Source organism: Rattus norvegicus, chromosome 4 (genome assembly GCF_021556685.1).
Source record: "Rattus norvegicus strain SHRSP/BbbUtx chromosome 4, alternate assembly SHRSP_T2T, whole genome shotgun sequence".
Lineage (NCBI taxonomy): Eukaryota > Metazoa > Chordata > Mammalia > Rodentia > Muridae > Rattus > Rattus norvegicus.
Genome location: NC_141537.1, coordinates 118,783,453 through 118,808,974, shown reverse-complemented (window position 1 = coordinate 118,808,974; position 25,522 = coordinate 118,783,453). Strand labels below are relative to the sequence as shown.

Here is a 25,522-nt window from a genome sequence, read left to right as displayed (position 1 = left end):
GCGGCCGCAGAGCCTGGGCTGAGGGATCGTGGGGTATTTGCTGAGAGAGGGCCGCGCGGCAGCGCCCTGCGATGGAACGGGTGAAGATGGCGGAGGAGAGCCTGGAGACGGCGGCGGAGCACGAGCGGATCCTGAGAGAGATCGAGAGCACAGACACGGCCTGCATCGGGCCCACGCTCAGGTACTGGGGCGGGGCCGGGTCGGCTGGAGCAGGCGGTGCGCGGTGGGTGGCTGTGGGGAGAGTCGCGGGTGTCCTGCGTCTTGGGCGAGGCCCGGCTGGGGAGCTTTCTGAGGAGAGAGGGTGAGGCGCGGCTCTAGTGGGCCGCCGCTCGCTTTGGTTAGCAGCTCTTCAGTCCGGAGCAAGCGCCGGCTGTGCGCGCGGTGGAACTGCCCATCACAGGTCCTCCGAGAGCGTCCCGGTTTTCTCGGTCCTGGAGGAAGTGTCCTCCCACTTTACCTTGCCTGAAATCCCAGTTCATGAGGACGATCCAGTCCAGGTGTAGACGCGGGACCTTGCCACCACCTGGACGTGCTCTTTGCTCCTTCCCCTGACACCTCCAAGAGCTTCCACCTGCATTGCCTCTGGAGGTGTCAGAACATACCCGGCCTTTCTCGGCTCAGTTACCTTGCACTTGTTACACAGAGCGGGAGGCATTGTGTGAACTAATGCGCAAATGCATCTATGGAAGCCATTGAGCAATCCTACCGCTGGGGTACAGTTACTGTTCCCCTGTATCAGATGAGGCACGGGGAAGAGGAGTGACTTATCCAAGGTCGCAGAGGAAGGGAAGTGGGGTTCTAGTTCCCAGCCCAGGCACTCTGCACTGGACACCCTGCCTTTCCGTCTGTCTGTCTTTTCCTTTCTTTCTTTCTTTCTTTCTTTCTTTCTTTCTTTCTTTCTTTCTTTCTTTTCTTTTCTTTTCTTTTCTTTTCTTTTTTTTTTTTTTTTGTGGTGTTGTGGATGGAACACAGTGTCTTGCAGTGTGCCAGGCAAGCCCTCCTCAGCTGAACTGTACACAGCCCACAGATTCTTCGCTACTTTTGTTCTGTCTTAGTTGGGGATTACCATCTGCTGTACTTCCTGTTGGAAATTATTCACCAAGCTCGATTTTGACCCCCCTCCCTCCAGTTTCCTGGTGTCCTAGAAGTAGTTCCTCCCGGTCCTTTCCTGTGGTACTTTCTGGCCTCCGTTCAGTACATGAGTTGAAATCATCTTTACCCCTCCTTGTACAATATTGAATCAGTGCGCCTCCTTCCATAGCGCCTCACTTATCAGTGCTTACATTTTCATTGGGAGAGTTGTCCCAGTCAAGAGTGACTGAAGGTTGGGGACTTTTACTTTTAGCTTCACTTGCACAGCTTTCTTCTCCAGGCTCCATTATTTGTGCCAAGCAAGTTTTTCCCAGTGTCATTCCTGGAAATAACTGTCCTTAGTAGTTTGTCTCTGTGTCCCCCCGCCCCCACCCCCGCCCCGTGCTCTACCACTGAGTTGAACCCCATCCCCCACAAGGTGATTTTTTTTAGCTCCCGCTTTTTATTGTGGCAGTTCTTTCACAGAATTGCTTCCTTCTCTTTGTGTCGCTATCCTGACCATGATCTTGTTCATGCTCCTCTCATTTACTGTTTTCTTGTGTGAAAGGCAACTGATTTACATTTCATAGTCCTTTATAGAAGCCCAGTGTCACTCACGAATATTCTCCTAAATATGTTATTAGTGGCTATTACTATTTGACTTTCAGTAACTGAAGTGACATTAGAGTGACTGAAAAGGTTATGTTAAGATATTTGCTGAATCGAGGGTTTGGAATCATTAGAGTTTTAGGAAGGATTTCTTATCAGGGTGCCATCCATGTTATCTTGAGTTGCTTGTAGGTTCTGCTTGCTGCTGTTTTGTGTAATAAATAGCTTTAATTTAGTATCATACATTTAGATTACTGTGATTTAGTTTGTTAACCCTCAGTGAAATAGTAGTACATTTTATCTTTTATTTTTAGGAAGGGCTATGTAGTTTCCTGTATTTCAGGCTGTCGTCATACTTGCTGTCTAGCTGAGAATACCCTTGAACTTCTGATCTTCATCATACCCACACTTCCTAAGAGCTGGGCTTACAGTTCAGCGTCATCAAGCTTAGTTTTCTCACAATCATGCTAGTGATTGAACAGGCTCGCCGCTGCCTGTTAGGTGAGCATTCGACCGACTGAGCTAAATGCCCAGCACCAGTAGTATGTATCAGTATGCATGTATTTGTATAAACTGAATTTTGCTGTCTAATTCTCTTAGCTTTAGAAATACATTATAACTTAATCATGTTGGTATTTTGGCTTTAGTAATGTATACATTATAATTTAAACATATTACCCAATTTCCCCAAATTTTCTCATTATTATAACTGAACTCTTTTTCTTCTGGTTTTGTGAGAGTATGTGAATTAAGAAGTCTTTTACTTTACGGGGACGTTGTTAATAACAATAAAAAAGGTCCAGAAACTATCACATGACTCTATTAGTTTCAGTCGTTTTCCCTGGCTGTATTATTAGAAAATTTGGATTAAAAATTTTTAACATTCATGTATGTATATATGTTTGTATGTATGTGCGTGTGTGTATGTCTGTATGTCTGTATCTGTGTACACACACATGCTGATGCCATAGCACACCGTGGAGGTCAGAGGAAACTTGCAGGGTATGTTCTTTTCTTCTACCATGTGAGTTCAGAGCATTGATCTCAGGTCGCTAGGCTCAGCAACGAGCACCTTTACCTGCTGAACCAGAGGCCTGCTGTTCCTGGCCCAAGGATTTGGGTTATTTATTTGTTTGCTTTTTTGAGACAGGGTTTCTCTATTATGCAGCTCTTTCTGTCCTAGAGCTTAGCAAATAGATCAGGCTGGTCTTGAACTCACAGAGATTTGTCTACCTCTATCTTTCCTTCCCCCTGCTTCTATGAGGGTGCTCACCCACCCACTCCCTCCCACACCTCTGCCCTGGCATTCCCCTACTCTGCGACATCAAGCCTTCACAGGAGCAAGGGCCTCTCCTCTCATTGATGCCCAACAAGACCATCCTCTGCTACATGTGCAGCTGGAGCCATGGGTCCCTCCATGTGTACTCTTTGGTTGGTGGTCTAGTCCCTGGGAGCTCTGAGGGTTCTGGTTGGTTGATATTGTTGTTTTTCCTATGGGGTTGCAAACCCCTTCAGCTCCTTCAGTTCTTTCTCTAACTCGTCCATTGGGGACTCCATGCTCAGTCTAATGGTTGGCTGCTAGCCTCTGCCTCTGTGTTTGTCAGGCTCTGGCAGAACCTGGCTGAGAACTTCTTTTGAGACTGTGGCATAGAGACACAAACACACTTAAACCCTTAGCTAAAGAGAGTCCTCTGTTCATGGAGGTCATCCTCAGTGCCACTTGGGAAGGTCACATCTTGAACAGTGAAGAAGGAAGGGAACACCTGCCTAGCTAGCCATATCAGCCCAGTCAACCGTAGTGATCAGTGGGGTTACAGATGTCACAAGCAGATTACTCTCACATCCCAAGTACTAACATTCTGATTCTAAATCAGTTATGAATGAATGTTTTCATTTTTCAAATTCCATGTCTGTATTCTACTCTTTAAAAAATTATTTTATGTACGTTAGTGTTTTGCCTGCATGTATGTCTGAATGAGGGTGGCAGATACCCTGGAACAGGTGTTACAGACAGTTATGAGCTGTTCTGTAGATACTGGGAATTGAACCTGGGTCTTCTAGAAGAGTACTTTCAACCCTTGAGCCATTTCTCCATCTCTTATACACCACATTTAACTAATAGTAGTCATTTCCTTATTTTGATTGATGGGTCAGAGCAATTAGCATTCACTCTAATTGTGTCTAAAGTTTTGTTTTTAAATTTTTAACTTGAATAATGACATACATTGTCATTTAAAAAGTAGTTTTAAAGCTGTGTGTGAAGGTTCATGCCTATAATCCCAGCACTTGAATGGTGGAGGCAGGAAGATAGGGAGCTCAGGGTTATCCTTGCGGACACAGGACACAGCAAGTTCAAGACCAGCATGGGGTATTTGAAATCCTGTCTTAAAAGAGTAGCTTTGTTGAGATGTAATTCACATATTGTTTAGAATGTGTACCTGAATGACTTGCAGTATATTCTGAGTGTGCACAGTCACCAAAGTCTAATTTAGAACAGTTTATCTTTATCTTTTCCCAACACATTCTGTAAGAATCACTTTTCATTTTGTTTCCTCTCCTCCATGCCATTCTTACTTTCCTCTTACTTATTTTTTATTGTTGCTCAAGGGTGTTCTTGAACTTGTTATATGTAACCTTGGATGACTTTGAATTCCAGAATCTTTTGCCTCCATCTCTTGAGTGCTGGGATTACAGGTGTGCACTACCACACCCAGCTTCCTTCTTGCTTTCTTTATGGGTTTGGTTACTTTAGACATCTGGACATTTTGTGTAAACAGACTTATACAAGAATTATTATTTTTTGTTACTATGGTAATGTTCTCAAGGTTCATCCATATGGGTGTATATCTATACTTCTTTTTTATTGCTAATAGTACTCCATTTTATGAATATACTTTTTATCCATAAAATTTTATTTGTTCATTAAATTGGTGCATATTTGGATCATTTCTATTTTGTAGTTGTTCTGAACAATGTTCTATGCTTTGCCTTTTGTGTGGACATGTGTTTTCATTTCTGGAGATCAGAGCAAGCAGTCGGGGGCATTGTGTAGCTTCCCTAAGGCAGCTGCAGAGTGCTCCAAATGTCCAGTGGTGTAAGGGTGATTTGGCTGTCTGCTTGACTGACAGCCCTTTTGCTGAAGGCAACTAGAGCAAAGGAGGGTCTAGCAGCTGCCAATTAGGAAATCAGATTGTCCCATTCTCCAAGATTTTCATTTACTTATACAAAAATAGATAACAGAAGAATGTTTCATTTTTATCTTTGAGACAAGGTCTTTGGTAGCCTAGGCTGGCCTGAAAATTGCCATATAATTGAGGCCTTGAATTCCTGATATACTCCTGCCTCTAACTCCCTTGAATAGGAACCAAAAGAATCTATCATTAATATGAGGTTTAGCAGGTTGGTAGTGTTTAACGGTTTGTAGCATCTGGCCAGCCAAAGGAGGTCCCATTGTCAATTTTAATATGAAAGAAATATATGGAAGCCTTTTAGTTCCAGTAAAGTCTGCCCTTGGTAGTCATTGAAGGAAAAGAAATCCCTCATTATAGATTACTTATTTTTATAATAGTAACCGTTTAATAATATTTTATATTTTAGTTATGATTAAAATTATTATTGTATGTGTATGATATGTGTGGTGGTGCCTGCGTATCATAGAGCCTGTGGAATCAGGGTTATTGTGTGTGTGATACATGTGGGGTGCATCCATGCTATGGAGCTTGGGTGGAGTCAGAGACAGCTTTATGGAGTTAGTTCTCCTTCTGATTCCAGATACTGGTCTCAGGTCATCAGGCTCTCAGCAAGTACACTTACACCCTCAAGGCCATCTTGCCCATCTTCCTTAAAAAATATTTTTAAATACACTTTAATATTTAAATACAATTTAATATTTTAATTACAAATAATTTTATTTATTTTTGGGGGTGTGCCATAGTGTTTGTGGGCAAATGAAGATCAGAGGACAACTTGTGTGAGTCAGTTCTCTTTTCATCAAGGGGATCTCAAGGATTGAATTCTGGTTGGTGGCAAGTGTCTTTGAGACCCACTGAGCCATCTCACTGGGCCTGAGAATGTTATTTTTTATTTAATTTTAAAAAAAATTTTATGTATATGTCTATGTACCATGTGTTTGTTCAGTGCTTGTGGAGGCCAGAAGAGGATGTTGGATCCCCTGGAGCTGGAGTTACGGACTGTTGCTAGTGGCTGCTGGGAATTGAACACCATTTTGGTGGAACAGAAGCCAGTTCTTTAAACCGCTATGCCATCTTTCCAGCCTCTGATTTTCTTGTTAGGTCTCATAGTTCAGGCTGGCTATGTGAACTCAATGTGTAGCTCAGGAAAACCTTGAACTGCTGATTATATTATCGTTACCTCCCAAAAGGCTAGAATTAAAGCCATGAGTCACCTACCATGCTCTGAGTTTAAGACCAGAAAACTGTTTTTCCCACAAGTCCCTGACCAAGAAGGGTCTGTGTGATGTTATCATATTTCTATATAGTAGATTGAACAATGTGTTCTGGGTAATTTTTTATGGTCAACTTGGGTGAAAACATAAAGTAAACCAGCTCTCGCTTACTGTTATATTGTTGTGAAGAGACACCATGACCAAGGCAACTCTTATAAAAGAAAGCATTTAATTGGGGACTTGCCTATAGTGTAGAGGGATAGTCAATTATCATCAAGGCAGGAAGTGTGACAGTGTGCAGGTAGGCATGATGCTGGAGAAGTAACTGAGAGCTTTATATCGTGCTCAGTAGGTAGCAGACAGGGGGAGGGGCAGAGAGACAGAGACAGAGATGGAGAGACACACAGAGAGGCAGAGACAGACAGACACACAGAGATAGGTAGGCAAACACTGGGTCTTCTTTTGAAACCACAAAGCTCACTCTCAGTGGTTCACCTCCTCCAACAAGAGCACACCTTCTCCAAAAAGGTCACACCTCTTAATCCTTCTAAACACTTACTAAGCATACAAGTACAGAAGCCTATGGTTGGGGAACATTCTCATTCAAACCACTACAACCAGTGTACAGTTTGTGAAAGTAATAGATTACTTCCTTAGTGCAGCATGTGTCCAGTCTCCATGGTTTCTATGGTTTCTAGTCTGGGTGCATATATGCACTCTGAGTGTGTATATGTGTGTACCTAAGTGTGTATATATGTTAGTTTTAAATATATAGCCAAGCTTATTGCAAAAAAATGAATATCACTAAATTTAGGATATATAATTTCCTGTCTCACCTCTACTGTACTGCTCAGGTAAAGTACAGGGATACCTGAGTGCGCTACAGCCACTGAGGGGCAGAGCCAGCTCTCTTGGTTTTTAGGGTTTTCTGTCCCACTTGCTTAGGTGAGGGGTGAGGCAATTCTTCTCAGTCCTTGGATGTCAACATGGCCCCAGGCTACAGCCTATATCAGGGACATCTGCATGTACAGGGTAACATGGCCCACGGACATTGACACAGACCTGTGCTGCTGCAGGGCCATGGACCCAGACATAGCTCTTGGAGGCAGCATGGGTCTGACAATCACCATGGCCTCAGGTAGTAGCAAAGGCTACTTACATCAGGCTGATCCTCACTGTTCTCATGTCTCCAGTTCTGCCTCCCTTCCTAGTGCACAAACTGTTCTGCTTCTCTTTCTCCCATTTCTCCATCACATTCTTGCTCATGGTAGTGGCACCTGTGCTGCCACCTGTTTGTCAGCAATGACATCTTCTTTTGAAAGGTAGGATGGTTAAATGCTTGTTCAACCCAAAGATTCCAAAGGAAACACATCCCTGGCCAAAGTCAAATGTAGCTTGGAAAAACTGTAATTCAACATAGAGTTATCCAGTCCCATGGCTGAACCACCACAACAAACAACTAGGGAGTTGAGCAGATAGGCCCGTGATGAGAAGTAAACAGTAGGCTATGTTGAGTCAGGTGCGGGTACTGCTCAATTTCCTGGGCTAGGATGCTGTTCTGGGAGTCATAGCAACTCACACAAGTCAGTTTTCTCAAAGGAAAAAGGAGGCATGGGCCCTCTGGCACTTGCATTTGTTAGGGGCTCTATTGGGGTCAGTGTAACTCACCATTTCCTAAGGAGCAAGAACAGCAGTGACTTTACATAGTTCTGCCTCTCTTCGAGTGCTTGGCTTCTCTTCTCTCTCCCATCTCTTCACCACCTGCTTGCTGCTTCTTTCTTTCCCATTGCTGCACCACCTATTTGTTTGCTTCCATTCTCCTAGTCCAGCAAGGGTCAGGCCGCTCATTTGTTTTATGTGTTACTCAGGGTTTCTTGTACTCAGGTGCTCCATCACCCTGTCCACTACACTTTTTTATTGAAGATGAGTGGAATTATTTTTTCTGAAAGCTGGAGTTGATGAAGAAAAGGGTTTAATGCAAATAGTGTAAGAGTGTGTGTGTGTGTGTGTGTGTGTGTGTGTATGTGTGTGTGTGTGTGTGTATGTGTGTGTGTGTATGTGTGTGTGTGTGTGTATGTGTGTGTGTGTGTGTGTGTGTGTGTGTGTGTTAAGGAAAGGGCAGTTGTACACTCCTAAAGGTTTATGCAGCAAGGAATTGCCAAGTGTTTCTTGGATTCTAGGGAAAGAATATAGTTTTATTTTGCTTGAACTTTTAAGTCAGTTTTAAAGTATGTGTCTATATGTGTGACTAGTACTGAATCAGTGACTTCTTTTCAGTAGTTACATGAAAAAAATGCTTGATATCACTAATCATCAGGGAGATAAAATCGAAACTGCAGTGAGATATCATATTATTACTTCATACCTGTTCGGATGGTCATAGACAAAAGAAGCCCAGCTTGGTGATGCACAACTTAATTCCAGTATTTGGGAGGTGGAAGCAGAAGAACTGGGAGTTCAAGAGCGCTTTGGCTACATAGCAAGTTCAAGATCAGCCCACACTATATAAGACCATGTTTAAAAAAAAGAAAAAAGACAATGTATGTGTTGGTAAAGATTTAAGGAAAATCTCTGTAGACTGTAGACTGGTGGATTTGTGCCTTGGTACAGCCATTGTGGAAAGTGGTGTGGAGATTCCTCAAAAAGTTAAAAGTGGAACCAGTATGATTCAGCAATAGATGAAGATGACATGGTGTTTACAAGCATGCATGTATACACACAGGAGAAGGCCGCTCACATTTAAGGAAGGAATCCTGTCATTTTTTACAACATGATTTAATCTGGAAAACATTTTATTAAGCGAAATAAGCCTAGAATAAAAGGACAAACACTGCATATTTTAACTCATAATAAAGTGTAAAAAGTGGAACTCAGAGACCGGCTAGGATGGTGGTTGTCAGAGGCTGCCTAGGAGGGGAGAAGGAGATGTTGGTCACAGGGTACAAAGTTTTAGTTAGGCTGAATATGTTCAAGAGGTGTATTATGCAACATGGCTACTATAAGCAATAATACAGCTCTTTAGAATGGTCCAGCGATTGATGTACTACCAAAGGGTTTTCTACAAACTGCTTCTAACAAAACTAGACTGTAATAGAATTGAATGGAACACCTCTTGCAAAAGAATTGTTTACTTTCATACCAAGAAGGATGAGAAAACACCAGGATCTGCATGTGATGTGTGTCTGTTCTGTCCTTGAGGGGTTAGCACTGTGAGACTCAGTTTTTATGAGAACATCTAAAACAGAAGAACAGGTTAGCACGTTCTGTGGTGAATCCACATATGCTAAATTCATTCATGACAGGATTCAGCATGCTTTTTCTATTGAGGATCAGAAATCACCGTGAAAGTATTGTAGCCTAGAATTAAAAGCTAAATAAACACAAAGTCTTTTTAAGAAATAAGAAAAATCTGTACTTGAAAATTGCAATAAAAAGTGTTAAGTATGTGAGGTGATATCTGATTACCTTGACTTAGTCATTTCATAATGTTTTATCTGCCTCAAGACATATTTACTGTAACTTTATCCATTACAGTATACTATACTATACTACTATAATAAAATATACTATTATATACTACTATACTATACTATAGTATTATACTATAATAAAGTTAAGGAAAATTGAAAAAATAAAAATATGCATTATCATTAGGAAAAAAGAGACCTGGCCTCAAGTACTGGCAGATTACTAGGGAGGGAAAATTAAGCCTTTAGTGTTTTACTAGATGTTGGCTGTCATTATCTGCATGATCAAAGTCATCCTTTGGACATCATGGCCTAGATCTGTCCTTGTTATAGGCTTATTAAATTAAACCAGGGACTTATTATTAAAGTTAATTCTGCAAAAAAGTCTCATGGGTCATCTTTGTAGGCTTTTTAAAAAAATTATACCCTCACTATATAAGCTTGATAAGGAATTTTACTCTTGTTACCCAACAGTAAACTGAGTCCTGGAAGCTCAGTTTCCCTGATGCTCAAATTATTTTTAGGTTATAAATATTTATTGATAGGAGGAAAGAAATAGGATATTTGAGGCAGAGTCCTAGAAGATTTTCGTTTGTGACAGGCTTCTGAAATGATTTTGAGATTTTCTTGACTGTTTAAGGAGAACAATGTGTGGAAATAATGTCTGGTGTAATAACTCATACAAGTGTCAGTGAAGAACTGGCTGAAGATATAGCTTACTTGGTAGGAGTTTTTGCCTAACATACATGGTGCCTGGATTTCAGTTTCTAGCATCACATAAAACCATGTATGGTGATGTGTTCCTGTGAGTCCAGCACTCTGGAGATGAGGTCAGAGAATCAGAACTTTAAGGTCATCCTTTGCTACTTTTGAGATCCTGTCTCAAAATAAACAAGTAAAAGGTATCAGTAAAAGTCAAGGGGGGGGTGGCCTATAAAATCCCTATTGTTGGATACCTGAGTAGATTAGATTGATTCAGTGCCTCAAAGAAGGCTTGTACTACCTCCTTGTAGCTCTTGGAAGAGCTGTATTAGACTTTGCCTCATGTAGTGTCCTTGGTCTGAGCAACGTAAAGATAGCCAGACCAATTAGGTGAAAAATTAAATGTCCCTCAGAAACATTGAAGAGAATCTATAGAAAATTCTCTTGCTATTTTTTTCTTATATATTAAACTCAGTCATCAAACAGTAGCACCTGTTTGACGTACAGCCAGAGGGACTTCACCCAGCGCCTCTAGTATCCTAGAAAGTACTCCATCACTGAGCTACAGTCCCAGGTTCAGTTTTAAGTTTGGCAGCTTTGAACAGTTGTGCAGGTTGTGTAGTGCACAGCAGTACCATCTCTAAGGTCATGGTAGTTATAGTTTATATAGTATAGCTTTATATACCAACTAGGACAGTTATACAGTTATACAGTAAGCACAGGCAAGGGTCTTCAAGAGGACAAAAGGGTAAGTATAGACCCCGTTTTTAAGTTCAAGTATTTAAACATGTTGTAAGCCAAGCATGACGACAGACAGATGTGGGTGCCACTCTGGGCTGCATGAAATCTTGTTCAAAAAGAGAAAAAAAAGTAAACAAATGGATAGAAATAAAATAAAACAAAAAACAACTATAACATTTCTTGGACTGTAAAGAAGGGCTGAGGAAATATCTCAGTGATGAATCACTTGCCTGAGACACAATGCTACACTAAAATGCATTTGATAGACTGTTGTTTTTTTTCTTCAGTTTTAGGGAAGAACCTCACCTTGTACATACTAGATAAGCACTTAGCTTTATCCTTAGTCCAGAGAACTTTATTTTATAGATTGACATTTTTATTTTATGTGTATGAGTGTTTTGCCTTCATGTATGTTCTGCGTGAAGGCCAGAAGAGGGCGTTGAAACCCCTGGAACTGGAGTAATGGTTTTAGCCTCTATGTTGGTGCTAGGATCCAAACCAGGGTCTTCTGGAAGAGCACTATATACTCTTAACCTCCAAGCCATCTCTCCAGCCTCCAAGAGAGAATTTTTTAATTGAGTTTTCTATGTTTAGTGTGCTTAGTTTGTTCACAGGTTGGTGACTCCAAAGCCTTAGAGATGAGAAAAGATGTACTTGCTATCTTGAGATGACCATGCTTGGATCCAGTTAATAGCTTCATTGTATGCTGAATAATCCTCACTGTTTTTGCCAGAGATTTGCATATTACTCTCTGAAATCATTGTGTAGTCATCTGAGATTTCAAGTTTGTTTGTTATTATTCAGAGTTTTCTGTAAGTTGCTCTGAGTAGCACCAAGCTTTAGATAAATAACTTGTACTATTTGGAGATGTTTCCACAACTGTGTTGAGAATTTTATTTGTTCTTTTTGAGTCACACTAAGGTGGAGCTGCTATTTTATTTATATTTTAAGTATATATATCTTAACTGTTATCAGTAAAGAGGATAGTATCTAGATCTAGACTTGGTTTTCATTTATTTTCCACTAACAAGACCAGGAGGTGTTTAATGGCCCCCTTTTCCCTCTGTGGTGCACTGTATCCAGCTGTGTGCTGATCCAGGCTTTTTGTGTGCCACTAGCCATTTTGCCAGGGGAAGTCACAAGATTTTGAGTTTATCTTAAAAACTGTCTTTTAAAGCTCGCTTCCTCTCTCTCTCTCTCTCTCTCTCTCTCTCTCTCTCTCTCTCTCTCGGTTGCATACCATCTGTAGAGCTGAACATGTGAACATGTTTATGCATTCCTAGGGTCCAAACATGCTATTTTTTGTACATGCTAGTCAAGTACTCTACCAACTGAACTGCATGTCCAGCTAGTATAAAGTGTTTTAAAAATCACGCTGAGGGCTGAGAGTGGAGCTATATGCATTCTTTCCCCCTTCCCATTCCTCCTTCCAGTTCCTCTTGTGTCTCAGTTTTTTTTCTCTATTTTAAATCCAAGACTTCTTAAAAATGTTCTTATGCATATATATACACACATTTATAGCAATATACCTTGCTCATTTAGTGTTGCTTGTATGTATTTAATTTTTGGGTTGACATTTTGCTATTGGAAAGCCAGTAAGACTGTTCATTGTAAGGAAGAATATTTCTGTTTTCAACATTTTTTAGTTGTCCATAGTTCTTTGTTTAGGGATAGGGTCCCATGAAACTTCCCTCTTCCATGTTATCATATCTATTGGTGTATTTGTTCAGTTGTTTTAAGGGAAAAGATTGTTTTTTATAAATGTTTAAAATACAGTTTTTAAAATATTCATTCTGATATTAAATATATTTAATACAGCTAGGAGTGGAACTCATGTCTATAATTTCAGTATAACCTTAATGCTTAAAATAAGCCAGAGCCTTACCGATACAGATGCGGATTCTTATAGCCAACCTGAGCACGAGGACCCCAATGGAGGAGTTAGAGAAAGGACTGAAGGAACTGAAAGGTTTGCCACCCCATCGGAAGAACAACAATATCAACCAACCAGAACCCTCAGAGCTCCCAGGGACTAAACCACCAACCAAAGAATCCACTTGGAGGGACCCATAGCTCCAGCTGCATATGTTGCAGAGGATGGCCTTGTCTGACATCACTGGGAGGGGAGGCCCTTGCTCCTGTGAAGGCTTGATACCCCAGTGTAGGGGAATGCCAGGGTGGGGGAGGCAGGAGGGAGTAGGTGGGTGGGTGAGCATCCTCAGAAGCAGTGGGAGGGGGATGAGATAGGGAATTTCCAGAGGGGAAACAAGGAAAGGGGATGCCATTTGAAATGTAAATAAATAAAATAACCAATACAAAATAAAAATAAAGAGTATATATCAAGGGCTAGGGAAATGTCTTAATTGGTGAAGGGCACTTTGAGGATGGAGTTTTAGATCTTCAGCACCCACAAAAAAGGCAGCTGTAATCCCAGCACTTGGGAACTTGAAACTGTAAGACCACTGGAGCTTACTGGCTGTCTAGCCTAGTTAGATCAGTGAGCTTCAGTTTCAATGAGATTCTGCCTTAAAAAAATTGGTTGTAGAGCAGTTGAGGAAGACATTTTATGTTGACCTCTGATCTCTGCACACCTATACACAAACACACACACACACACACACACACACACACACACACTGTGTTTCAAACGATATGAACTTTGGTTAAATGATTACAAGTAAGTATGCCTGGGAATAAATTAGTCATTGTTATTGACCAAAAATTAAGTTGGGGAGGAGAGGGTTTATTTGGCTTACATTTCCATATTGCTGTTTATCATCGACTAAAGTCAGGGCAGAGAAATAGGGCAGGAACCTGGAGGTAGGAGCTGACACAAAGGCCACAGAGGTGTGTTGCTTACTGGACTGCTTCCCTGCTCAACCCTTCTTCTAGAACCCAGAACCACCATCCCAGGGATAGAACCATCCATAATGGACTGGGTCCTCTCCCATGTATCACTAATTAAGAATATACCTTTTATAGACCTTACAGATTTTATGGAGGCATTTGCTCAATTGAATTTCGCCTTTTAGGTAACTGCAGTTTGTGTGTCAAGTTGACATAAGTTTAGACAGTACAGATATCTATTGTCAGCTCTTGTTACCCAGTTGCACAGACCTTTGTGTTAAGCCAGATTCCATTTACTCCTCTTCTTTTGGTTTGGTGTATGGTAGAAGAGTCAAAATATTAGTTTCTTTACTTCTATGCTTTTGAATAATTTCCATATGTAATGTTTAATACCAGGAAAACAATAAGGTAATTTTTTTTTATTAACTTGAGTATTCTTATTTACATTTCGAGTGTTATTCCCTTTCCCGGTTTCCAGGCAAACATCCCCCTAATCCCTCCCCCTCCCCTTCTTTATGGGTGTTCCCCTCCCCATCCTCCCCCCATTGCCACCCTCCCCCCAACAATCACGTTCACTGGGGGTTCAGTCTTAGCAGACCCAGGGCTTCCCCTTCCACTGGTGCTCTTACTAGGATATTCATTGCTTCCTATGAGGTCAGAGTCCAGGGTCAGTCCATGTATAGTCTTTAGGTAGTGGCTTAGTCCCTGGAAGCTCTGGTTGCTTGGCATTGTTGTTCATAAGGGGTCTCGAGCCCCTTTGAGCTCTTCCAGTTCTTTCTCTGATTCCTTCAACGGGGGTCCTATTCTCAGTTCAGTGGTTTGCTGCTGGCATTCGCCTCTGTATTTGCTGTATTCTGGCTGTGTCTCTCAGGAGAGATCTACATCCGGCTCCTGTCGGCCTGCACTTCTTTGCTTCATCCATCTTGTCTAATTGGATGGCTGTATATGTATGGGCCACATGTGGGGCAGGCTCTGAATGGGTGTTCCTTCTGTGTCTGTTTTAATCTTTGCCTCTCTATTCCCTGCCCAGGGTATTCTTGTTCCCCTTTTAAAGAAGGAGTGAAGCATTCACATTTTGATCATCTGTCTTGAGTTTCATTTGTTCTAGGCATCTAGGGTAATTCAAGCATTTGGGCTAATAGCCACTTATCAATGAGTGCATACCATGTGTGTGTTTTTCTGTGATTGGGTTACCTCACTCAGGATGATTATTTTCCAGTTCCATCCATTTGCCTATGAATTTCATAAAGTCATTGTTTTTGATAGCCGAGTAATATTCCATTGTGTAGATGTACCACATTTTCTGTATCCATTCCTCTGTTGAAGGGCATCTGGGTTCTTTCCAGCTTCTGGCTATTATAAATAAGGCTGCTATGAACATAGTGGAGCACGTGTCTTTTTTACATGTTGGGGCATCTTTTGGGTATATGCCCAAGAGAGGTATAGCTGGATCCTCAGGCAGTTCAATGTCCAATTTTCTGAGGAACCTCCAGACTGATTTCCAGAATGGTTGTACCAGTCTGCAATCCCACCAACAATGGAGGAGTGTTCCTCTTTCTCCACATCCTCGCCAGCATCTGCTGTCACCTGAGTTTTTTTTTTTTTTTTTTTTGGTTCTTTTTTTCAGAGCTGGGGATCGAACCCAGGGCCTTGCGCTTCCTAGGTAAGCGCTCTACCACTGAGCTAAATCCCCAACCCCTGAGTTTTTGATCTTAGCCATTCTCACTGGTGTGAGGTGAAATCTCAGGGTTGTTTTGATTTGCATTTCCCTTATGACTAAAGATGTTGAACATTTCTTTAGGTGTTTCTCAGCCATTTGGCATTCCTCAGCTGTGAATTCTTTGTTTAGCTCTGAACCCCATTTTTTAATAGGGTTATTTGTCTCCCTGCGGTCTAACTTCTTGCGTTCTTTATATATTTTGGATATAAGGCCTCTATCTGTTGTAGGATTGGTAAAGATCTTTTCCCAATCTGTTGGTTGCCGTTTTGTCCTAACCACAGTGTTAAGGTAAATCTTAATGCATTTTGTGTATCAAAAAGAAAAGGATGCTTAATTCTAAGTAAGGTTACTTCTATACTGGATTTTAAAAATATTAAAAGAACTATTTGCTTATTATGTATAGGTATGTGCACCACATGTGTGCAGAATTCACAGGCAGAATAGAGGGTATTGGACATCCTGGAATTGGAGTTATAGGTGGATGTGGATGCTAGGAACTGAACCCAGATCCTTTTGAAGAACAGTGTGTGAAATTAGCCATTGAGCCATTTCTCCAAAAAAAATTATGTGTATGAATGTTTTGTATTCTGTGTGCCTGGTGCTCACAGAAGCCAAGTATAAGGAGTCAGATCCCAGGACCTGGAGATATAGATAGTTGTGACTTTTATGTGGGTTCTGGGAACCAAACATGGGTCTTCTGCAAGAGAAGCACGTGCTCTCAACTGCTGAGTGATGGGAAGTTCAGCAGTTAAGTTCTTCAGCCCCTTTATGTTTGCTTTAATGATCTCCTCCCACTTCAATACTTAAGAACTTAGTGTTTATTCTGTTGAACTATGAACTGGATCAAATGTTAAATCACAGAGGAGTCACCACAACTGAACCTATATGTTTTCTAGAAAAGCTAACATGAATAAAAATATTTACAAAACCAGTATTTTGCTTAATTCATGTCTGTATAAGATGAATATCCCATTTCATTCACCTTCAGTGTTGATTTTTTTAATCCTATGTCCACTCCCAGTAGAAACAAACTTGACCACAGAAAAGAAGATGATACAACTAATGTTACTTCCTCTATTTCTTATATTTTATAAATAGTTTTGTTCCTTGAAAAAGAACATCTGACATTAGGGAGACTTACATGCATATCATTTTTCATGGTACTGCTAAGGATGTTCCTAATAAACTATGCTTTCCTAATTCTGTCTTTATAGTCTTTGAGACTAACATTAACACTAGACACACTAGACAGTTAAGAAATGTCATAAACCAAAAATTTTAAGTGTAAGCACTGTTAAGGAGAACAAAAGTAAATATAACCATTTTATGACCTTCAAATTTATTATCTAGATAATAGCAAGCATAAAAAAATGAGGATTAATTTTGTGTAACTTTACAGCAAATAAAAATTATGCCCAAATTTTACAAGTCTTAAGCTTTATCATAAACTCATGTTCACTTTGCCCAAAGTTACATTGAAATAAGCATAGCATAACTTGGAGTAATTTTTATTGTTTCTTTAAAAGTTTTTTTTGTTTTTTTGTTGTTTTTTTTGTATGTATGTTTGAATATGTGTGTGAGGCATGTGCTGTGCATTTGGGGGTGAGAGGAGGTCAGATGGTCTGGAGCTGGAATGGCAGGTGGTTGCGCACTGCCTATGGGACTGCTGGAAACCGATTGAGTGCAGGTCCTCTGGAAAAGCAACAGGTACTCACTGCCAAGCTATCTCCATTGAAACAGAAAAGCCAAACTCTGATGCTGGCAATAAATTAAGACTTTTAAATTTTACATTTATTTCATTTATTTAGTGTGTGTTGGGGAGGGGAGGGAAGTAGGGAGGGGAGAGAGAGGTGGTGGTGGGGACTGAGTATACATGTATGCCATAGCATATATGTGGAGGTCAGAGGACAGTTTGTGGGACAGTTCTCTCCTGTCATCTGGGCTCCAGGAATCAAGTCTAGGTTATCTGGTGACAAGTGCCTTTCCATATTGAGCCATTTCACTGGCCCAGAACTTGAGTATTTTAATCACTGGTTGTCTTAGTTTCTTTTCTATTGTTTTGAAGAGATACCATGATCAAGGTAACTTATAAAAGAAAGCATTTAATTGGAGGATTGCTTACAGTTTCAGAGGATTAATCCACTACCCACAACTGTGGCATCTTGGGGTCTTTAGTGCAACCCAGGCTTCACAGTCTCAGTTTTATGTGATGGCTTCTCTGGGCCTGCATGCAGGGATTCCCTTGCCACATGCCATCTGGACTTCACTGGTTTTTCATAACTAAAGAGAAGATTCCACAACCTCTTTATTCCTGTATTCTTCTGGGCTTTAAAGCCAGAAACACTGGCTTATGTTGCCAAGTACTGCTTGCTGTATATTTGGGATGGAATGTGGCTACCTCCTTTTCATTTTCATAACTTTTGATCTCTTGATGGTTTCTTTTGTTGAATAAACTTTACTTTGTTTTTGGAGTAGATTCCCTAGGGATTTTCTTTTTACAAGTTGAATGTTTAGCTAGGTGAGGTCTTTCCTGAGAGTACCTCATTCTTCATTCTATTTCTCCTTATCTCTTTCAGCATAAATCTAAGTTCAGACATTACATTCCCTGGTGTTCTTTTTTTCCTCCTCAAATTGTGCATTTTGTATTTCTTCTTGCTTTGCTTGTACTTTTTCATTGTAGATCTGCATTAAGAATCATCATTAATAACCACATGACACAGTCAATTCTAGGCTCTCTTGAAATCTCTGTGTATGGTATTGGTGCAAAACTTTTCAATTTAGCCTTAGGCAGATTCTTAGGACCAGGGCCAAAAGCAGCCACATTCTTTGCCAAGACATCAGAAGAATTGTCTCAAGCCCAGTTGCCTAATATTTCCCTCTGAAACCTCTTGAGCTGGATCTCCATAGTCCACATTGTTCTCAGCACCACTGTCTTCCAAGCTTTTTCAGTGTGCTTACATCTGCACGTAAACATTAATCCACTTCCCTAAGGCAAAGCTCCCAGGTCAGCATTACTCAAACAAGCCGCATGGCCAGGCCTGTCACAGCAGTACCTCACTCCCAGTACCAACTTTATAGCTTTTCTATTGTAAAGCCATACCACGAAGAAGGAGACTTGTTTACAGTTCAGAGTGTGAGTCCAAGTTGGAGAGAGAGAGAGAGAGAGAGAGAGAGAGAGAGAGAGAGAGAGAGAGAGAGAGAGAGAGAGAGAGAGAAAACGAGAACAGGGAGACAGAGACAGAGACAGAGACAGAGACAGACAGACAGACAGAAAGGTTTCTGAAATCTTAGTTCACTATGGGTTTTGCCTCTTTAAGCTCCTGCAAAGTGTGACCTGGTGCCATTTTTTGGAAACCCAGAGATGGACCTGGACAAAGAGTCCATCGTCCTGGCCAGTATTTAATTAAAACTTGCTTCAAAATTAGCTTTAAATTGTGATAGTGGTCTTACTTTCAACCAGCGGGATTAACAAAGTGTATCACTGGAGGTAGACTTTAAGATTTCAGAAACCCAGGACAAGAGTTCTAATCAGGGGCAAGTATACATCCTGACATATATTCTGCCCGCATTCTTCTTGCCGATATCCAATCAGAGGCAAGCATATATCCTGACGTATTTCCTGCTTATATACATCTTGCCCACATGTGGTCAAGTACAACCAGTGTAGTTGGGGCAAACAAACTTGTTAGGGGAGTGAAAACATGTGGCTTGTTATCTTCTATAAACAGTAGCTAGCATTTTAGCAAGTATCTGTCCTTGGGCAAGACACTTACATGTTAGAAGCAGTTTTGTTTCATGAATCTCTTAGGCACAGCATTAAAACTTAAAACATAGCTTTGTTTCTCACAGCCTCCTCCAACAAGGTCACATTTCCTAATCTTTTTCCAAATGTTCCACTAATGAGGGACCAAACATTCAAATATATGAGCCTATGGGGGCTCATTCTCCTTCAAATCACCACATTAATCAAAATACAGTCTTGGGACCCAAATTGCTCAATATCATATAATTAAGAAATAACAAAATAGGTTCCAGAGATTCTTGGAGAAAAGAAGTATATGTAAAGTGATCACATAGCTTACTTTTTCTCATTTCCATTTTCAAATATTTGATGCCTTGGGTTTCTATAAGCCATAGTGCATTCCGTTATTCCTGTTGAGGCCTGCTCCTTTTAACATAATTGGAGCCATTTTATATTCGGTTTCCATTTTGCCCATAAGGTAAAATTAAGTTCAGGTTCTCAGACTCCACTTCCCAGAAATAATTATCTATAGGTGATACTGAAGAATGTTACTAATAAGCCAAAAAGTTATGGTTCTGTACTCTGTTATATCAATGTACTGGAACTCCTCAGATCACTACCTGCACACCTCCTCTGTTCACCTAGGACTAATCAGCTCAAAGGATAGCTGATACTACTGTCTAGTAAGCCAAAATATTGTACTGCTCTCCTCTTTGCCTTTTAAACTTTTGAACTTGGTTCTTCCTATAAAAAGCCTGCCCCGAGGACAGACTGGCACCACATTTAGGCACTTGACTCCTTTTTGCGGTCCTGAACATTCAGTATTAGGATGTGGGTTCAATAAACCATTCTTGCTTAACTGTGATCAGTATTCATATAGTTTCTGTGGTGATTCCTGAACACTAATAATTTCAGCAAATAAAAACTAAAATATTTATCATGTCCATTTTTATTTTGTTTTGATTTGGCTTATGTTTCTGTGTGTTTGTTTGAGACAAGCTGGCCTTGAATTCCATGTGTATATGAGGATAACCCTGAACTTTTGATCCTCCTGTTTCTAACACTAGAGTGTTGGGATCATATGATCTGATACTGTGTTGGTTTATTTGGTGCTGGGAGCTTTATGTATGGTACAGCTATATGTTAACTTCAGTTTCTGTTTTGTTTGTTTAAAAATAGGGTCTCAGTGAAGTCTGTAAAGGATTAGAATTCACTATGTAGCCAAGCTGTTCTCAAACTCAAGGCAATACTCCTGGCCAGCCTACAGAGTGCTGAGGTTACAGGTTTGAGCCACCACATCCAGGTTTATTTTCAGTTGTAAGACTGGGTCAGAAAATAGAAAACACAGGTAAGGTGTTTATTTGTGAAAGCATGGAGTTTTTGTTCTTTGTTTTTTCCTTATGATGGCTTACATCATAGTAGAGCTGGGTGTGGCTTGTAATCCCAGCACTTGAGAAATGGAGGCAGGAGAATAGAAGTTAAAGGCAATCCTTGACTATAGATAGAGTGGGGTTGCAGGCCAGCCTGGTTACCTGAGATCCTTAATTTGTTTTCTTACCTAGTCCCTTTCCTTCAGCCTATTTCCAAGTTATACATTTCTTTTTATAGAAAGTCCAAATTCTAGATAATTTCTTTTATAAGACTTATATTTTCTTTTTTCTTTTTTTTTAAAGATTTATTCATTTATTATATATAAGTACACTGTAGCTGTCTTCAGATACACCAGAAGAGAGAATCGGATCTCTTTACAGATGGTTGTGAGCCACCATGTGGTTGCTGGGAATTGAGCTCATGACCTCTGGAAGAGCAGTCGGGTGCTCTTAACCGCTGAGCCATCTCTCCAGCCCGACTTATATTTTCTTAAAAAAGAAACCTTTATTTTATTATTACTGTGATGCCTGGCATGTATGTGCACCTGCTGTGGTGTGCTTTGGGAGGTCAGAAGATTTGTTTTATGGTGTTGGTTTCTCCTTCCACCTTTATGCAGGTTATAGGGATCAATTTGAGGTTGTGAGGCTTTTGCGGCAAACACCTTTATCTGTTGAGCCCTTTTGCTAGCTCTCTCCTATATTTTCATTATTCTTTTTTCTCACACTGAACTAAGAAAATAGAGTTCTCTCTCTTTTGTGAAGAACTGGACACAGACCTTTCTTTTTAGGGGATGGGTTTGGGGCTGTTTGCAGATGGAGTATGGAAGGATTCTTTACACACGTACTTTTTCTCTGCCTCTTCAGTACCTGTCCTGGTTGAGAAAGCAGGTGTATGCCAAGGCTGCTTTGTTACTATTGGCAAGGATGTGCCGGAGAAAATGATGGGGTTGTCCCAGTTGCTCACTGGTCCCAGGCACTGGGATCCAGTATGGTGTTTTCCAGGACAAGCTCTCTTCAATTCTGTTTCTAGAGTGCCCTTCACTGAGAGGTCCCCCTCAAGAGCTTAATGCCCTCTAGATTTCCTCTCTCTAGAAACAGTTCATATATTTATTATTTGTTTGTTTGTTTTTAAGTTTTTCTGAGGTTTGTATTTGAACTTAATATGTAGGCTAGGCTGGCCTGGGGCTCAGGATCCTTTTCTCCCAGACTCTTCAGTTCTGTAGTTAGGATCAAGTACCACCAGTGTCTAGCTCTGAAAAGTGCTCCAGTCTGAGATGTATTTGTTCAGCATTAACTTTGACTCACTGGGAAGTACTTTGTGGTGTACCTGTTACCCTCTTGGTAAATTGTCTTCTTGTTCATGGGCGATCCCCTGAGGCTGAGTGAAATTGGTGAGGTTGCAGACTAAGTCAGTAGAGTTGAGAGGAGATGCCCAGGAGAGCTTTTCCTCCAAACTGTGATTACCTTTTGAGGCAGAGTGCCAGGGAGAGGGCATCTGTGCTGGCAGTATACTGAGGCTTACTGGGTAGGAAGATGGTTTTCTCTTTTACTTCTAAAACTTCTGGTGGAACAAGAAACCTAGCCATACTCTAATGTAAAGTTATCTTCCTTTAATCCATCTCTGAACTCAGTATTTTGTGTAAATCTTATCTCAGTGTTTCTTAATTGTATCTGTAACTCAGAATCATTCTCAATGGTAGAAAAATTTGCACCATAGACCTTTACCTTTCTGCCAGGCTTAAGAAGCATTGAGGCTAGTGAGTTCTCTAGAAAAGTACATGGATTTTATACTTAATGCTCTTGTGTTTGTTGGCCCCTGTTCTTGCTTCAAATTTCATCTCCTTTTCTCCTTTCACCTTTATTGAATAATCCTGGCACTTCAAGTTGTTGATGAGATAGCAGTTGTTTTTTCTAAATGTTTTATTGGTTTATTTCCCACTGAAGATCAGGTATGGAGGTGCAATCCTGATATCCTAACATTCCATGCTGGTTTTAGTTCTGTTATTTCAATTTGCTCGTTCTGTATATTCCTTCATGTTTCTTTCCATAGGTTAGGAATTCCTTGTGTTCAGTGTGTACTACATACAGTGAATGAGTCATAGTAGCCACCCAGTGTCTGTTTGCTCACTTATCAAGTGAGGCCTTGCATTTATTCATCTGCTTTTGATTAGGACAAGGAGACATCCTTCTGACTGAGGTAGTGACTGGGAAAGCTACTTGTCAGGGCAAAATTAATATCGAGTCTGATAACCAAGTAACTTTGGACAAATTACTTAACCCCATTACATCAGTTTCTTTGGCGTAGGCTAGAATAGTGTATCTGTTTTGTTAGTATAGCCTGCAACATGTAAGTATATAGTATAAGACTTGTTTCATGTTTTGTTGTGACTCACCATGAGTCACCATAGAGTGTGTACCACAAGCTTTTGATAGAGCAGGAAAAGCTCAGCAGAAGTGGATAGAAGTGAAACAAGAGGAAAAACTGGAAGAAAGACAGTGACAAGCAAACTACTTAGGGTGCTGCTGCCACCATGCCATTCGTGATGCTGTAGTAGCTGGTATATAATTTAATCTTCAGAGTAAATATGAAGTAAGATTCAGTTAGAACAGCCAGAGCCAAGCCATGTCTTTTGACTTTGGTGTTGTCACTATTTTATGATATTGGTTAGGTAACTTGACCATAGTTCTTCAGCTAAGAAATTGCAGAACTGGATTTGTATCAAGATTTTTTCTCTCTGCTGTTGTTAAATGATGAAGCTTGACTTGTAATTCACCATAAAAGAACTAGTTTATACCAGTAAGAATGTTCAGCACTCTCAGATACAGTGAGAAGGGTCTCTTAAAGAACACTGGATTATGTCCATTTCCATAGGACATCTCCATGGCCATGTAGAATTGGTCCACTCACCCACTCTGTGCCAGGCCTTTGGCATTAACTCTTAATTTTGCAGTTTGGACTGAATGCTGAGGTATGCGTTTGGGGATAGTATTTGGGTTCTAAATTTTAGGGAAGTCAAGATTATAGGCCAAAAATTACAGGATTTGTTACTGAATTATACCTCATGTTATTTTTTTTCTATATTCACTGTCTTTGATGTTTATTGTGGTGAAACTGGATTTGATGGTTTGCATTCAGATTTACAGTATACTCAAAGGATTCAGACAATGACTTCATCAGAGATTATGTATCCACTAGGTATTAAAGAGAAGGATCCTTTGGGCATTGGCTCTTTCCCACTTGTGTTTATTCTCATGGTATTGCTATGCTAATTGGCATTTATATAGTTCTTGATTTTAAATTTATTTTTAATACTTATTTTTAATTCAGACCATTTGACTTACATTGTTTTAAATGCATATATATATGGTCAGTTGGGTGTGGTGGCATGTGCCTGTAGTCCTAGCATTTGGGAAGCTGAAGCAGGAGGATTGAAAATTTTAGTCTAGCCTAGAATATGTAAAAAGTGTCAGGCCTAGCTCTTCTTCATGTGGTGAAAATGTATATTATCAAACAAAACAACAACTCAATCAACCAAATAAACACCACCTAGAGAGGTTATAATGATATCATAGTTCATGTTCTTAGCCATTTGATCCTACTAATAGTTATTCTACACTCTATATTAATTTCTATATTCTTGTTTCTAATGAGCAGTTTTATTTATTTATTTAAAACTTTTCATTGATTCTTTGTGAGTTACACATCATACACTATTGTTCTACTCATCTTCCTGTTCCTTCGTATCCATCTTCTACCCCTGCAACCTCCCCGGCTCCCTAAGAACCTCCAAAATTAAAAACAAAAAATGAAACAAATCCTAGAAAATATCTCATTGTGGAAGCTGCAGTGTGTCCCACAATATATGCTTTTGTCTATACATCCCCACTTGCAAATGTTCATTGCAATAAATCACTGCTCTGTCTCAAAACTTCTAGCCTCAGCTACACCATCAACACTGGTTCCTCACAAGGACTCCTCTCAACCTTCCTGTTGCTGCCTTGTCATGGAGATCCGGAAGCTTTGAATCATCAGGACCAGCCTCTTCACACACCCCAGCAGTACAGAGATGAGGTAGATGTTAGGGGTAGGCCAACTCAAAGCCCTGAATCTGGGCCTGGGTGATGCCTGAGCTGGTCAGCCTGCCAGCTCTCCTGTACCGGCACTACCAGAGTACGCTCTCTAGCACTACCCAGCTAGCTCATCCAAGACCACAACTGGCAGTGCGGAGGACCAGTTCACCCATACTTAAACCACCAGAGTGAGCTTGACTGTGCTGCCCAGTCGAGGCATAGGGCCCACTCTCCCAAGTGCAGCAGCTGTTGAGGGGTTGAGCCAGCTCTTCTGCTCTTACTCTGTTGGGGCTGGCTCACCTGTGCCTTCGTCATCAGGGCAAGTTCTACTGTGTTGCCCAGGCTATGTGCAGGCAGGGCAGTTTTATGGAGGAGTAGTTTTATTTAATTTTTATTGAATAGTTTATATATTTACATTTCAAATGTTATTCCCCTTCCTACTCCCCCCTCTCCCATTCCCACTTCCCCTGTTTCTTTCTGGATACTCCCTCTCCCACTCACCCACTCCTACCTCAACACCCTGGCATTCCCCTATACTGGGGAAAAGAGCCTTCACAGGACCAAGGGCATCTCCTCCTATTGATGCCAGACAGTGCCATTCTCTGCTACATATTTAGCTGGAGCCATGAGTCCCTCCTATGTGGAGTAGTTTCATTTTAATGTGGACTACTTTTGCTTTTGGATCCAAAATTACTTAAGAAAGAGAATGTGGTGGTACATCACTGAGATTTTGGTACTCAGAAGGTAGAGGCAAGAGAACTACGGCTAGTTATAGGT

General features: G+C 40.7%; 1 protein-coding gene across 1 annotated transcript in view; it reads left to right on the top strand.

Moving 5' to 3' along the window:
- The window catches only part of Exoc6b (exocyst complex component 6B), a 455,557-nt gene continuing 430,035 nt past the window's right edge, over positions 1-25,522 (top strand). The window contains 1 exon segment of the mRNA NM_001109246.3: positions 1-181. Coding sequence (NP_001102716.1) covers positions 72-181 — 110 coding nt within the window. The 5' untranslated portion in view covers positions 1-71.